This window comes from Salmo salar, chromosome 11 (assembly GCF_965601325.2).
Source record: "Salmo salar chromosome 11, fSalSal1, whole genome shotgun sequence".
NCBI lineage: Eukaryota > Metazoa > Chordata > Actinopteri > Salmoniformes > Salmonidae > Salmo > Salmo salar.
This window is the reverse complement of record NC_138301.1, coordinates 94,532,797-94,548,105: the sequence shown is the minus strand read 5'-3', so window position 1 is coordinate 94,548,105 and position 15,309 is coordinate 94,532,797. Positions and strand designations below refer to the sequence as shown.

At 40.1% G+C, this 15,309-nt stretch overlaps 1 protein-coding gene across 1 annotated transcript in view; it reads left to right on the top strand.

The window, feature by feature from the left end:
• The window catches only part of npr2 (natriuretic peptide receptor 2), a 50,105-nt gene that overhangs the window by 9,577 nt on the left and 25,219 nt on the right, over positions 1–15,309 (top strand). Inside the window, exons 6-12 of the mRNA XM_014128815.3 lie at positions 1,385–1,520; positions 3,373–3,457; positions 9,059–9,179; positions 11,313–11,387; positions 12,420–12,497; positions 14,393–14,497; positions 15,126–15,197. Of these exons, the coding sequence (XP_013984290.1) occupies positions 1,385–1,520; positions 3,373–3,457; positions 9,059–9,179; positions 11,313–11,387; positions 12,420–12,497; positions 14,393–14,497; positions 15,126–15,197 (672 nt within the window). The remainder of the gene's footprint in view (positions 1–1,384; positions 1,521–3,372; positions 3,458–9,058; positions 9,180–11,312; positions 11,388–12,419; positions 12,498–14,392; positions 14,498–15,125; positions 15,198–15,309) is intronic.

The following is a 15,309-nucleotide window of genomic DNA, read 5'->3' as shown; positions in this document are numbered from 1 at the left end:
ATTGAGTTCCCCAAGTAAACACTTGGCATTATCAATGTGTTTTCCTATGTGAACATTCAATAACAGTGTTCATTTTCAAATTCCTGCTTTTACAATATCCCACAGTGGAGATGGATGCAGAGCTATTCTTTTAAAGCCTCTTGTTTATTTATTGTTAATTGCTGTAGCCAACATTTCAATAGAAATGTATATTTCTAAACTACAAAAATATCTGTTGTCAAAATATCAATTTGTGCACTTTATGATTTATAAAATGGATCTGAATAGTAAACTCAGTGACAATAAATAATAACAGTGAGTGAGAGCAGTACTTTCGGGGGACCGATCTAATCCGTTCCAGATGTTAGTTTCCTGTAATTACTGTAACAAGAATTTCCCTCAATTACTCTCCGCATACTGAATTGGGGAGCTGAAAACCCAATGCTTTGCTTGTGCATTGCCAATTTGCCATCAATGCATTTAAAAACAAATGCTCAACATCATGCAGAGACTAAGGGCTATTACGGTTTGGGAGATATTCTGGGGTCATGACTCTTAATGATAAGTTGGGTATTTGATCAGAGTCCACTAACCTAACCAAAACTCCTTGATGTGAATAAATCACTGATTTAGAAAGACACTATTCTATTGAAACCAGCAGCTATTGAAGCCATTGATGACTGGTTGAGTTGAATGGCCCTCCTGCTCCTCAACAAACTTTTACAACCTGCATAGTTTTTATGGCCCTCTCAGTGGGGCTGCCCTTCTCCTTCACAGACTGAGTAGCAGGGAGGATCCAACCCAACATGCCTGTCTGGCCCTCCACTAGGGAGGCAGGCTATATTGACATTCTCCAGCGGCTGGTTAGAGACGTAGGAGTCATGTTTCACAATGCCCTTCTGTGACAAGGGAAGCTATTAACAGGGCTGGCAAATGCCATATCATCAAACAATAAAGCTCCTGCCGCCTGAGCTGAAAGAACACCGTTTCTCAGACAACCTTTTCAAAACTACTAATTTGTCTGAGAAGGTCAACGATAACCTGTCTTGCTTTATACATGAGTATATTGTAATGTTTAACATTTTAGTCATATAGTTATTTATTATGGGCATGCCCCCAAAACATTCAGGCCAAACTTTTGCTTTCTTCACTGATGGGCTTACATGTTTTAAAGGCATTGAAGGAGAGTAGCAGCAATTTTAATATTCAGCTTTAATGCTACTGTGAAATTTAAACAGGCTCTCATTTTCATAATACTCTGCGGTGTGATATTTATTGGAAGTGGGAGAAAAAGGGCTCATTTTGATTATGTAACATGCTTCTTATTCATCCCTCTGAATGTATCATTTGGCCATGGGAATCGAGTTTGTAAACAAAGCAAAAACTTTTTCTTGGTGTTTTGCAGCTTGTGGCCCATTACAATGGAACTAACAAAGAGATCATCTGGTCCTCAACGGAGAGGATTCATTGGCCCAAAGGGAGCCCACCTCTGGATAACCCACCGTGCGTCTTCTCTTCTGATGATCCCATCTGCATTGATGGTAGGTCAAGTAGGCTGGCTCCTGTACAAGTGATTTAATGGTTAAGTCAGGTGCTTATATAGTATTACAGCAGTTTGAATAATTATGTGAAGTGTTGTACCATCTTTGTTGATGCTACAGTTGAAGTCGGAAGTTTACATACACTTAGGTTGGAGTCAATAAAACTCGTTTTTCAACCACTCCACAAATTTCTTGATAACAAACTATAGTTTTGGCAAGTTGGTTAGGACATCCAAGTAATTTTTCCAACAATTGTTTACAAACAGATTATTTCACTTAAAGTTGACTGTATCACAATTCCAGTGGGTCAGAAGTTTACATGCACTAAGTTGACTGTGCCTTTAAACAGCTTGGAAAATTCCAGAAAATTATGTCATGGCTTTAGAAGCTTCTGATAGGGTAATTTACATCATTTGAGTCAATTGGAGGTGTACCTGTGGATGTATTTCAAGGCCTACCTTCAAACTCACTGCCTCTTTGCTTGACATCATGGAGAAATCAAAAGAAATCAGCCAAGACCTCAGAAAAAAAAATCTGGTTCATCCATTGGAGCAATTTCCAAATGCCTGAAGGTACCACATTCATCTGTACAAACAATAGTACGCAAGTATAAACACCATGGGACCACGCAGCCGTCATACCGCTCAGGAAGGAGACACCTTCTGTCTCCTAGAGATGAATGTACTTTGGTGCGAAAAGTGCAAATCAATCCCAGAACAACAGCAAAAGACCTTGTGAAGATGCTGGAGGAAACGGTACAAAAGTATCTATATCCACAGTAAAACGAGTCCTATATTGATATAACCTGAAAGGCCGCTCAGCAAGGAAGAAGCCACTGCTCCTAAACCGCCATAAAAAAGCCAGACTACGGTTTGCAACTGCACATGGGGACATAGATCGTACTTTTTGGAGAAATGTCCTCTGGTCTGATGAAAATAAAATAAAACTGTTTGTCCATAATGACCATCGTTATGTTTGGAGGAAAAAGGGGGAGGCTTGCAAGCCGAAGAACACCATCCCAACCGTGAAACAAAAGGGTGGCAGCATCATGTTGTGGGGGTGCTTTGCGGCAGGAGGGACAGGTGCACTTCACAAAATAGATGGCATCATGAGGCAGGAAAATTATGTGGATATAATGAAGCAACATCTCAAGACATCAGTCAGGAAGTTAAAGCTTGGTCGCAAATGGGTCTTCCAAATGGACAATGACCCCAAGCACACTTCCAAAGTTGTTGCAAAATGGCTTAAGGACAACAAAGTGAAGGTATTGGAGTGGCCATCATCACAAAGCCCTGACCTCAATCTTACAGAAAATTGGTGGGCAGAACTGAAAAAGCATGTGCGAGCAAGGAGGCCTACAAACCTGACTCAGTTACACCAGCTCTGTCAGGATGAATGGGCCAAAATTCACCCAACGTATTGTGGGAAGCTTGTGGAAGGCTACCCAAAATGTTTGACCCAAGTTAAACAATTTAAAGGCTATGCTACCAAATATTAATTGAGTGTATGTAAAATTCTGACCCACTGGGAATGTGATGAAAGAAATAAAAGCTGAAATAAATAATTCTCTCTGCTATTATTCTGACATTTCACATTTGGCACATTTGAAAATACGATGTAACAAGTGGTGTGTTGAATATATCTTCAAGAAGCCACAAGTTTGAGTTTAATTTAGGCTAGTGTGGCAGTACAATTAGTTATTTTTTAGGAATTTCAGGATTGTTGAAATGTTACTGGTGGATATTATGCCTGAAAGTGCTGGCAAAATAGCATACCCAAACACAGAATATATTAATTTCAGGAATGTATTGTGTGGTTTTTGAAAGCATAATTTGGTTCCCTGTATTTTCAGCTCACCTTCCAGTGCTGGGGATTGTAGCTGTTGGGTCTGGCTTAGCCCTCATCATTTTTGGAATCTCCAGCTTCCTCATTTACAGGTGAGTTGTTTTCTTCACGCAGGCTTGTGCTCTGAAGACGGAGTAGTTAAAATAAATATATTTCATCTTGGAGGGAGGGGTAGACAGAGAGAGAGAGGGAGCGATAGAGAATGAGATATTTATAAGGAACACAAAAGGTACCAGCATGGAATTGACATGACTGTTGCCAGGAGCAACCGCTCAGCAGCTGATTGTGCAGAAGTATGTCAGTTGCCAAGGCAAACTCCGTTACACTACCTGGCCTAAATACAGTGCCTTCAGAAAGTATTCACACTTTTTCCACATTTTGTTGTTACAGCCTGAATTTAAAATGGATTACATTGAGATTTTCTTGACACTGGCCAAAATACCCCATAATGTCAAAGTGGAATTATGTTTTTAAAATTATAATTATTTTCTTATAAAAAAAAGTATTCAAGTATTCAACCCCTTTTTTATGGCAAGCCTAAATAAGTTCAGGAGTAAAAATGTGTTTAATAAGTCACAATAAGTTGCATGGACGCTGTGTGCAATAATAGTTTTTAACATGATTTTTGAATGACTACCTCATCTCTGTACCCCACACATACAATTATCTGTAAAGTCCCTCAGTCGAGCAGTGAATTTCATATACAGATTGTACCACAAAGAGCAGGGAGGTTTTCCAATGCCTCGCAAAGAAGGTACAAAAATCTGACATTGAATATACCTTTGAGCATTGTGAAGTTCTTAATTACACTTTGGATGGTGTATCAATACACCCAGTCACTACAAAGATACAGGCATCCTTCCTAACTCAGTTGCTGGAGAGAAATGAAATCGCTCAGGGATTTCACCATGAGGCCAATGGTGACTTTAAAATAGTTACAAAGTTTAATCATCCAGGCTGTATCACATCCGGCCGTGATTGGGAGTACCCTAGGTACAATTGGCACAGCGTCGTCCAGCTTTGGCCGGGGTAGGCCGCCATTGTAAATAAGAATTTGGCTGTGATAGGAGAAAACTGAGGATGGATCAACAACATTGTAGTTACTCCACAATACAAACCTAATTGACAGAGTGAAAAGAACTCTGTTTAGCAAGGATCAAGAAACCATTGAATGTTGAAAACAATAATGGGCAATCCAGGTGTGGAAAGCTCTTAGAGACTTCCCAGAAAGACTCACAGCTGTAATTGCTGCCAAACGTGCTTCTACAAAGTATTGACTCAGGGGTGTGAATACTTATGTAGAGTTGAAGTCGGAAGTTTACATACCTTAGCAAAATACATTTAAACTCAGTTTTTCACAGTTCCTAACATTTAATCCTAGTAAAAATGTCCTGTCTTAGTTCAGTTAGGATCACCACTTCATTTTAAGAATGTGAAATGATAGAATAATAGTAGAGAGTGATCTATTTCTTTCATCACATTCCCAGTGGGTCAGAAATTTACATACACTCAATTAGTATTTGGTAGCATTGCCTTTAAATTGTTTAACTTGGGTCAAATGTTTCGGGTAACCTTCCACAAGCTTCCCACAATAAGTTGGGTAAATTTTGGCCCATTCCTCCTGACAGAGCTGGTGTAACTGAGTCAGGTTTGTAGGCTTCCTTTCTCGCACACGCTTTTTCATTTCTGCCCACCAATTTTCTATAGGATTGAGGTCAGGGCTTTGTGATGGACACTCCAATACCTTGACTTTGTTGTCCTTAAGCCATTTTGCCACAACTTTGGAAGTATGCTTGGGGTCATTGTCCATTTGGAAGACCCATTTGCGACCAAGCTTTAACTTCCTGACCGATGTCTTGATGTTGCTTCAGTATATCCACATCATTTTCCTTTCTCATGGTGCCATCTATTTTGTCAAGTGCACCAGTCCCTCCTGCAGCAAAGCACCCCCACAACATGATGCTGCCACCCCTGTGCTTCACGGTTGGGATGGTGTTCTTCGGCTTGCAAGCATCCCCCTTTTTCCTCCAAACATAACGATGGTCATTATGGCCAAACAGTTCTATTTTTGTCTCATCAGACCAGAGGACATTTCTTCAAAAAGTATGATCTTTGATCCCATGTGCAGTTGCAAACCGTAGTCTGGCTTTTTTATGGCGGTTTTGGAGCAGTGGCTTCTTCCTTGCTGAGCGGCCTTTCAGGTTATGTCAATATAGGACTCGTTTTACTGTGGATATAGATACTTTTGTACCGGTTTCCTCCAGCATCTTTACAAGGTCCTTTGCTGTTGTTCTGGGATTGATTTTCACTTTTCGCACCAAAGTACGTTCATCTCTAGGAGACAGAAGGTGTCTCCTTCCTGAGCGGTATGACGGCTGCGTGGTCCCATGGTGTTTGTACTTGCGTACTGTTGTTTGTACAGACGAACGTGGTACCTTCAGGCAATTTGGAAATTGCTCCCAAGGATGAACCCAGACTTGCGGAGGTCTACAATTTTTTTCTGAGGTCTTGGCTGATTTCTTTTGATTTTCCCATGATGTCAAGCAAAGAGGCAGTGAGTTTGAAGGTAGGCCTTGAAATACATCGACAGGTACACCTCCAATTGACTCAAATTATGTCAATTAGCCTATCAGAAGCTTCTAAAGCCATGACATCATTTTCTGGAATTTTCCCAACAGTTTAAAGGCAGTCAACTTAGCGTATGTAAACGTCTGACCCACTGGAATTGTGATACAGTGAATTATAAGTGAAATAATCTGTCTGTAAACAATTGTTGGAAGAATTACTTGTGTCATGCACAAAGTAGATGTCCTAACCGACTTGCCAAAACTATAGTTTGTTAACAAGAAATTTGTGGAGAGGTTGAAAAACGAGTTTTAATGACTCCAACCTAAGTGTATGTAAACTTCCGACTTCAACTGTACATACATGCATGCATACATACATACATACATACATACATACATACATACATACATACATACATACATACCTACATACATACATGCATGCATGCATGCATGCATGCATGCATGCATGCATGCATACAGTACCAGTCAAAAGTTTGGACACCTACTCATTCAAGGGTTTTCTTTATTTTTACTATTTTCTACATTGTAGAATAATAATGAATACATAAAAATTATGAAATAACACATATGGAATCATGTGAGATATTTTTCTGAGATATTTTTGTATTTAATTTTCAATAAATTAGCAAAAACATATTTTCACCTTGTCATTATGGGGTATTGTGTGTAGATTGGTGAGGAAAAACATTTTATTTAATCAATTTTGAATGCGGGCTGTAACACTGCAAAGTGTGGAATAAGTCCAGGGGTATGTATACTTTCTGAAGGCACTGTAGTTGAACGCCTGCATAGTTACACTCACATAATAGTCATTAACACGTTACTTTGTTATTTTTCTTTACACTGAATGTAGACTGAGATCTTTGGTTGATCCCCACTCGCATTGTATGAACTTTGCTACAAACCTGTTTGTGAACTGATATAGAGTTGTAGTCAATTTTCAGAAATAAGTTATAGTTTTGCATAATTGGCTTTTTAATTGCGGTGGCAAAAAAAAACACCCGTGTGCTTATGCATCTGCTGGGAAAATAATTGGTACTCTGAACCCTGTCTATCTAGAGAAACATGTGAATGTTTGCACGTGCTCTTGGTGCAGTTGGAGTTTTGAGCTGTAAATGAAAGCCTCTACTGTCACCCCAAATATTGATGTTAATATTGTTCGTCACAGGTGGAACCTTGATCATTCATATTAATTATGTTTTAAATATCAAAACATTAATTGGCCTCTCTATTTCTCAGAATGTTAATGACCACATCTTTATCATTACTTATCACAGTTTCTTTAAAATGTATGCCTTAGGAAATAGAGACTGAAAAGTGAAACAGTGCATATAGACATATTTTTGGGGCATTGGCTTTAAATGAAACTCTATGGTTTGGTCATATATGGGGTTCTCTTATACAAAATGTGAACACACATTTTCTCACAGACGTCACCATTTATTGTGTGATTTTCTTCCATGTGTATCGTACACCATTCAAAGGAGGGTCAGCTTGGCTTTCTAATGACGTCTGACTAGGGTTTAAATGTGTGTGCAGTGTGAGGGGGAAGTTGAGCAGAACCTACTAGGCTATGTAGTTTAATGGAGAGTTGGTCCAGCAAAGGTATTCACATATGGGATTTATGAAACAATAGAGCTAGTGTGGAGCCCCACACTCTGGTGCTGCGGCTGCCAGAGGCCTGCAAACGAAGGCCTTTAAATAGAAAAATACTTTTTGGGAAGAGACAATTGGTTTAATGGTGTTTCCTGCCCTGAAAGGTTGCGCTGCTCCCCTGCAATGATGTGAAATTTCCATTCTTCCATACGGGCACAGTCCAGAGAGCTTATATACCCACCGGCATGGAACAAATAACGTTCCACAAATCAACAAACAATCCATTTTGTATCTGGCTTTTGTTTTTACTAATTGTAGCTGATCAGACACTAACTTATCTTGTAGTTCTTATTGTTTGGTACAACTTATCTGTTTTTGAAGTTTCTGAATTTAAACCCAAGTTTCAGAATTTAAAACAAACTTACAGTTAATACAGTTTCCTGCTTAGTCAAGGAGTCACTTGAAAGCCCAGTGCCTTTTTTATACTCTGAACTGGCTGGAATGCAGGGCCATGGAGGTTTTCAATGTTAGGACCCAGCAAAAGGTTTTTGGACTGTTTGACTTGAAAATGTGCTCTAAAAGAAACAAATAATAGTCTCTTTTGGGGCCAACTCGGGTGGCTCAGTACAAGCATAAAATCCACCAATATGCAAACGCTGCAATAATCCACTGCCACCATCTGGAAGTGTTTTACACCTTTTTAGATTGGCCTGGAATGTGTGGGCTCTGCTCTTTTCAATGTGTCAAACTAATAAGGATTTCCCCCGCAAAATGCTCACTTTCTCAACATTTGAGCTATGCTTGAGGAAAATAGTTTGATTTTAAAAACATGGACTTTTCGCAGCAAATCGGTGAATGCTGAGAAACACCAGGTCCTGAGAGATCTGCACCAGATGTGTTGATTCACTTGGATATTTTTTTCCAAGTCTCGGAGTGACTGCCAGTTATACTGGTGTTTAAAAATAACACCAGAAAAAACGTACTGAAATCGGTGACCTGAAAATTAAAATGTCAATAAATATTTAAGTGGGCTATTTTTGGTCACATAGTATTTACTGTTGGCCTGTTAACTTGCAGTTATAGTAACTTGCAGTTCGATCAACATCATGGAGGAAGCATTGTAGCATTACATCATTACAGAGTTATTATTCACTATACCAAAACTTCAATTTGATCATTTGGTTTTAGTAGAGCTGTTTACAATTCAAACTATACCCTCTGACAGTGTTAGACTACTAAACCCAAATCATTCAACAACTGCATTTAACAGATAGTATCTGAGAAAATATCACTAACAAAAAGATGAATATCTCATTTGAAATGGCAAGTTTCAATTCTGTTGAAAAATCACAAATGCATTGCTCATCAGTAATGATTCTGTCATTTGTGTTTTACCAATCTGATGGCAACCATTCCATGCATACTGCATCTACATGTGAGCGTTCAGTTCTGTGCCTTTGTTGTAAACCCCTTTATTAATGTGTCCTCCTGCTGTTCCTGTTGAAGGAAACTGAAGCTGGAGAAGGAGTTGGCTGGAATGCTGTGGAGGATAAAGTGGGAGGACCTGCAGTTTGAGAGCCCCAACAAATACCCCAAAAAAGCAGGCAGCCGTCTGACCCTCTCACAGGTACGTTTGTCTCTGAAATATCCTGCCAAGACTCAAGAGTTCAAACCAATGAATGATCTGTAGTATGCAGTGTATCAGTCATTCAGAGCAATCTCATATTATGACATGCTGGTGGCCTAAAAGAGTTCCTCACAATTTGATCATAATATTGTTTTTCAATTTATCAGTAGTCCTGGCACTGCAGTGCGTCAGCGATTAAGACGTTGTTGTTTCTCTGTCAGATTAGAATTCCATTTTAGTCAGTGAAATGAAAGGCTCATCCTCTCTATAGACCTACAGTATCACAGAGGATAGATATCTGTCTCTGGGTGCTACTATTGATGTCATTATTGTTTAGTAGCAAACAAAATCGCAAACATGGCATTAACATGTATCTATTGTGTAGTTGCATGTCAGTGTCTGTACATACAGTATACCTTTTACACTGAGAGAGAAAAAGACAGAGAAGGAGTGAAAGACGGTCCAAATCATTTGTTAGTTTACACATTCTTGAAAGTCTTCCCAGTGGTTTATTGAAGGTAGCTGGGTTTGCGGTGGCAGACTCATGTTAAATGATTGTTAAAATATCCCCAAGTCTCTCCCATACATACATACATACATACATACATACATACATACATACATACATACATACATACATACATACATACATACATACATACATACATACATACATACATACATACATACATACATACATACATACATACATATGTTTTTTTTTTTTTATATTACAACAGTTGCTTCGAGAAAGAGATTTTGTTTAACAAAGTAATAGCTTGTCAACAAAATGATTGGCACCCCTGTTCTATTTTCATGTAATCTGACCACAGCACCACCTGGAGTTTGACAAACGGCGTCGGCACTTGGATTGGAACCGGTGCTTTGGTCAGGTGACATGAAAATAGAGCTCTTTGGCCACGCACACCAGTGGTGGGTTTGGGGTTGAAAAACACAAGCATATGCAGAAAAAGAAAAATGTGGTGGTGGATCTTTTTGATGTTTTTTCATCCACTGGTCCTGGGGCCCTTGTTAACAGTATCATGAACTTTACCAAGTACCAGGACATGTTAGCCAAAACCTGTTTGCCTCTGCCAGGAGGCTGACACTTGGATGCAAGTGGATCTTGCAGCAAGACAATAACCCCAAGCACTAATCAAAATCCACAAAGAAATGGTTAATTGGCCACAAAATCAACATTTTGCAATGGCCATCTCAGTTTCCGGACATGAACAACATTGAAACCCTGTAGTTTGAATTGAAGAGGGCAGTCCATAAGAGCAGAGGAGACCAAATAATATCAAGGATCTGGAAAGATTCTGTGGAGGAATGGTCTAATATCCTTTCCAATGTGTTCTCCCATTTCATAAAACATTATAGATAAAGGCTAAGTGACGGTATCCTCGCAAGGGGAGGGTGGGAGTATTGCAAACAGGGGTGGTACTAATTTTGACACGTTTTATAATATTTGTATTTTATTATTTGTTAAACAAAATCTGTTTCTCTGAGCAATTGTATTAGTATAAAATAACATCATTTCAATTTTTTGCATACAGTATAGCTCAGTATTTGTATTATTTTATAGTCTTTTTTTGCTCGTCTTTATCAAGGGTGCCAATAATTACACACTTACAGTACACATGTGCAGGCATTCATGCACACACATACACACACTTTCTTCATTACAAGTTTTCAGTCCAGTTCCTGGGATAAAACTGTGGAAAACATGTTGATTTTCAAAACCAATTTATTTTCCAGTATGCCATGTGTTGCCAATATTTGCATTATTTACAAATATGTAGTGCATGCTTACACTTAATATATTCCCTCACTCCCTTTTCATTCACTCTGTCCACACTCGTTCCTACACGTACATCTCCCCAGAATTCTGTTTTGCATATGAAAACATGCCAATTCTTCATTTACCTGGCAAATATACACTGAGACTTTTTCTAAAATGTTTTGAGATATGAATAAAATGTTAAAGCTATGAAAAGAACTCAACTGAATTGTAATAGTGAACATTGTATATTTGTACATTTAATAATAACCAAACTGAACCTAATTGTAGTGTACCTGAACATTTCTCTGACTGTATCTTATCTGAGAAAGGATACTTGTTACTCCTTCCAGAGAGGCTCCAGCTATGGCTCCTTGATAACTGCCCATGGAAAATATCAGCTATTTGCTAAAACAGGCTATTTTAAGGTAAGGCTTTCTGAGTTCTGATATTTTCAACTCCTGCTCACTCCTTCACACCCACACATGTGCATGCTCACAGACGAGATGGATAGGAGAGTGGGCGAGCTCCGCAGAGCTCAGCTCAGATGGCTGCTTTTAATGTGAGACACAGTGTGGTTCACATCCCACCTCGCATTATGGACACCACTAGCAACTTGTTGTTGTTGTTAATGTCTCTGTTTAACGAGAGGGTGGAGGAATATCATATAAATGTCAGGCTTTCAATGTTGATACGTGGTTGTTGGCTACATGTAACACTTTAGTTTGTTCTTCTATTCAACCACATAGGATTATATCCCTATGATAAAGTATCCGAAGTTTGTGTATTTTTCTCGCTTTTTCCAGTTAGAATTCACACCCTGGATTTGATGGTACCTTCTCTGTAGATTGACTTATCTTTACATATCAAAGTGACAGATATAACTCTCCATCTCAGTAGCATAGAGCAGATGTTATATATACCTGGCACATATACCATACACTATTATATCTACACTATAGTCCACCTATTGACCCTTGTGTTTTCCCCTTTACCTTTCAACAATTCTGTGAATAATATGTGTAGATATGTTCCCATTACCATTATATTTGTCCTTTTCATTCTTCCCAATGAAAAGATGCCTGTCTGTCACACAGATCCCATAGAGGGTCACATTTAGGTCTCTCCTATTGAATTGTCACAGTCATAGAAAAATAATACTATAGGCCAGGGTTTCCCAAACTCGGTCCTGGGGCCTCGCAGGGGTGCCATTTTGTTTTTGCCCTAGTACTACACAGCTGGTTCAAATAATCAAAGCTTGATGATGAGTTGATTCTTTGAATCAGCTGTGTAGTGCTAGGGCAAAAACCAAAACGTGTACCCAGGGGGGTGACCCAGGACTGAGTTTGGGAAACCCTGCTGAAGGACATCTCTATCATCACAGTACAGTACACAGTAGTCTGTCGCTCTATCTGCAGTAGAAGGTTTTTAATCTCCATCTCTTTATCTCTTTGACACAGAGCAACCTGGTGGCCATCAAACATGTGAACAAGAAGAGGATCGAGCTGACCAGACAAGTGCTGTTCGAGCTCAAACATGTAAGTCCAGACCAGTACCCAATGATTTACTGTGTATGTCTGCTGTTATTACTTAGAGTTATTGTCATAAAGTCTGGTGGGTTCTCCTCACTGCCTCACTGCTGAGGGGTATCCATTCCTGAGGTGATTATTAAGATTAGTCCAGCGAGTTGTCTTTTCCCTCTTATACATCGTTGATGATTTAGTGTTATTGTCTGCTATAGAGACCACTCGCCTGATTTCCCCAGGTTTAAACCAGTCACCGATGAAAGGACTTGGGTCTAAACTAGTAAACAGTCTGACCCTCCAGGACTAGAGTTGAAGGTCCCTTTACCAGGGCCCTGCCTCATGTTGTTTTAGGCGAGCATGCCTCTGTTTATGACCCCTCTGCAGCAGCAGTATTAGAATGAGGCTCTCCCACTGAGGTGGTTAAACCAGTGTGGGCGTTGGGGGGGGGGGGGGGGGGGTGTCCTGAATCATTACCAGGTTGTTCAAAGGAGGGCCTCTTTCACGCCGCAACAGTAGATGTCTTATTACTGAACCTGTGCTGCTGTTGTTAAAGACTCAGATCCTCAAACGTCCTCCAACATCAGCTGCAACAGCTGTGGATGAAGAAAATTGTCTCCATTTTGGGAATTACATTTTATGAGACAGTGACAGAGAAATGTGAGAAGAAAAAAACAAGAATACGTCCGACTTGAAACACGATGTGGGAAAGACAAAACATTGCTGAAACACATTAGTTTGAAGCTAATGAAAAGCCAGACGTTAGTCAGTGCTATTATCGGATCTCTGGGTCTGTATTAATTGAGTTATCATATGTGCCATGGATAAGGCTCTGGGCAGCCTAGCCCCCCACCCCCCCTCGCTCTCTCGCTCTGAACTGTGGCCCATTGGATGTGAAGGCCCTGGATGCCTCTACTCAGCGACGGCGGGTGGGCGGCGCACTCAGGAGAGACACCAGTCTGAGCTGGCGGCTCATCAGAAGCCCCAGGGGCCTGATCGGCTGTCAGTTCCCCGCTCATGAAAGAGCCAACCAGATGAGGGAGAGAGGGGCCTGCCAATGGAAACTTAACCGTTTGTCTTCGAGTCTCTCCTCCCCCTTTTCTCTCCTATCCTCCCTTAGCTAGTGTTCCGCAGGGGAAATTATATAGGCCAAAGGGTATGCTAACTTCTTCTGAGCTGTGAAACAGGAGCAACCGACTCCCTGGTTTTGGTGTTTCAGCAGCTGTCACTCACCTCTGTTAGTGAATCGGCCCCAAACCAAAACACACTGTACAGGTTATTCTCACTGTTTTTGGAAGTTTCACGCTGCTCAGAGATATTATATACATCCTCCCTGCCAGGGCATGGATGTATTGAAACAGAGGATGTGTGGACTGGATTCAAATTTCGCTCTGTTGTTTATACATACACATCATATGGAAGGTTTAAATACAGAGCACGCAACGCTTTCCTATGTGACAAGCCCAAACATCATTTATAGGATTTTGTTTTGTATGCTTTTATTTGACATGATTCATTTTTGGATGAGATCCCAGGTTGTAAAAAGAGGACATGGAATGAATGATAATTTTCCATGTTGTGCCTTTTACACGTTTTGACTGCTATGCACTCATATTATAGCCTGTACCTCCTTTCAACACCTCTGCATTTTTTCACATGCTGTAAGTTCCCACAACACTGCCTCATTCATAACCTCCCGGCCCAATGTATTCACATGCACGTGTCAACTGGATGGCCAATGAGGGAAAGCTATACTCAACGTGTAGAAAAGACACTGTGCCAAAACCTGCACGCTGTAAATAGACTATTCTGATGAGGTTTTTGGTTGCTTTTCTAGAAAGGAAAATCTATTGCCATATAATCTGGAGAGAATGATATACTGATTTGAATGTCAATGCGTTTGTTTACAGATGAGAGATGTGCAGTTCAATCATTTAACCAGATTCATTGGTGCCTGCATTGACCCTCCCAACATCTGCATCGTGACTGAATATTGTCCCAGAGGTAGTCTTCAGGTAAGACCTCACAATTATTCCGTTTAATGGAATTTCAATTGTTTTTGCATGTTTTGCCAAGTATAATCACTTGGACCGACTATAATATTGAAATGACCATTCGGTGTGGTCTTGCTAATGTATTATTCATTCATACTCTTTCTGTATAAATGTATGGTTTAAGATGCCTTGAGAGACATTTGGAAACGAACTCTGGGCTTTCAAGTTTAGTTTGAAATGCCAGCCTGATGCACTGCCAAAATGGAAGAATGTGAAGCTATTTGAAACTTTTAATAATGGAGCTTACCTTTGTTTAACTAGGCAAGTCAGTTAAGAACAGATTTTTATTTACAATGACGGCCTACCGGGGAACAGTGGGTTAACTGCCTTGTTCAGGGTCAGAACGACAGATCTTTACCTTGTCAGCTCGGGGATTTGATCTAGCAACGTTTCGGTTACTGGCCCAGCACTCTAACCACTAGGCTACCTGCCGCCCTTATCACGTGAAGACATTTCAAACTGACTGTTACTGTAAAACTGTGTTGCTGTTTAAAAGATGGATACGTGATGTGAAACAGGGAGATGTCAGACGAATTAGAGCGATGTCAGGATTAGAGATGTCAGCTGAAAATTGTACTTCTACTTTCAGGACATTTTGGAGAATGAGAGCATCAATCTGGACTGGATGTTCCGCTATTCACTCATCAACGACATAGTCAAGGTATGTGTCCTGTTTGACTGCAGCCAACAATACATGTACTATCATTATAACTGCAGTTGGGTTGTTTTGAGGTCACATTGGTACCTTATTAGGGCGGCGCACAATTGGCCCA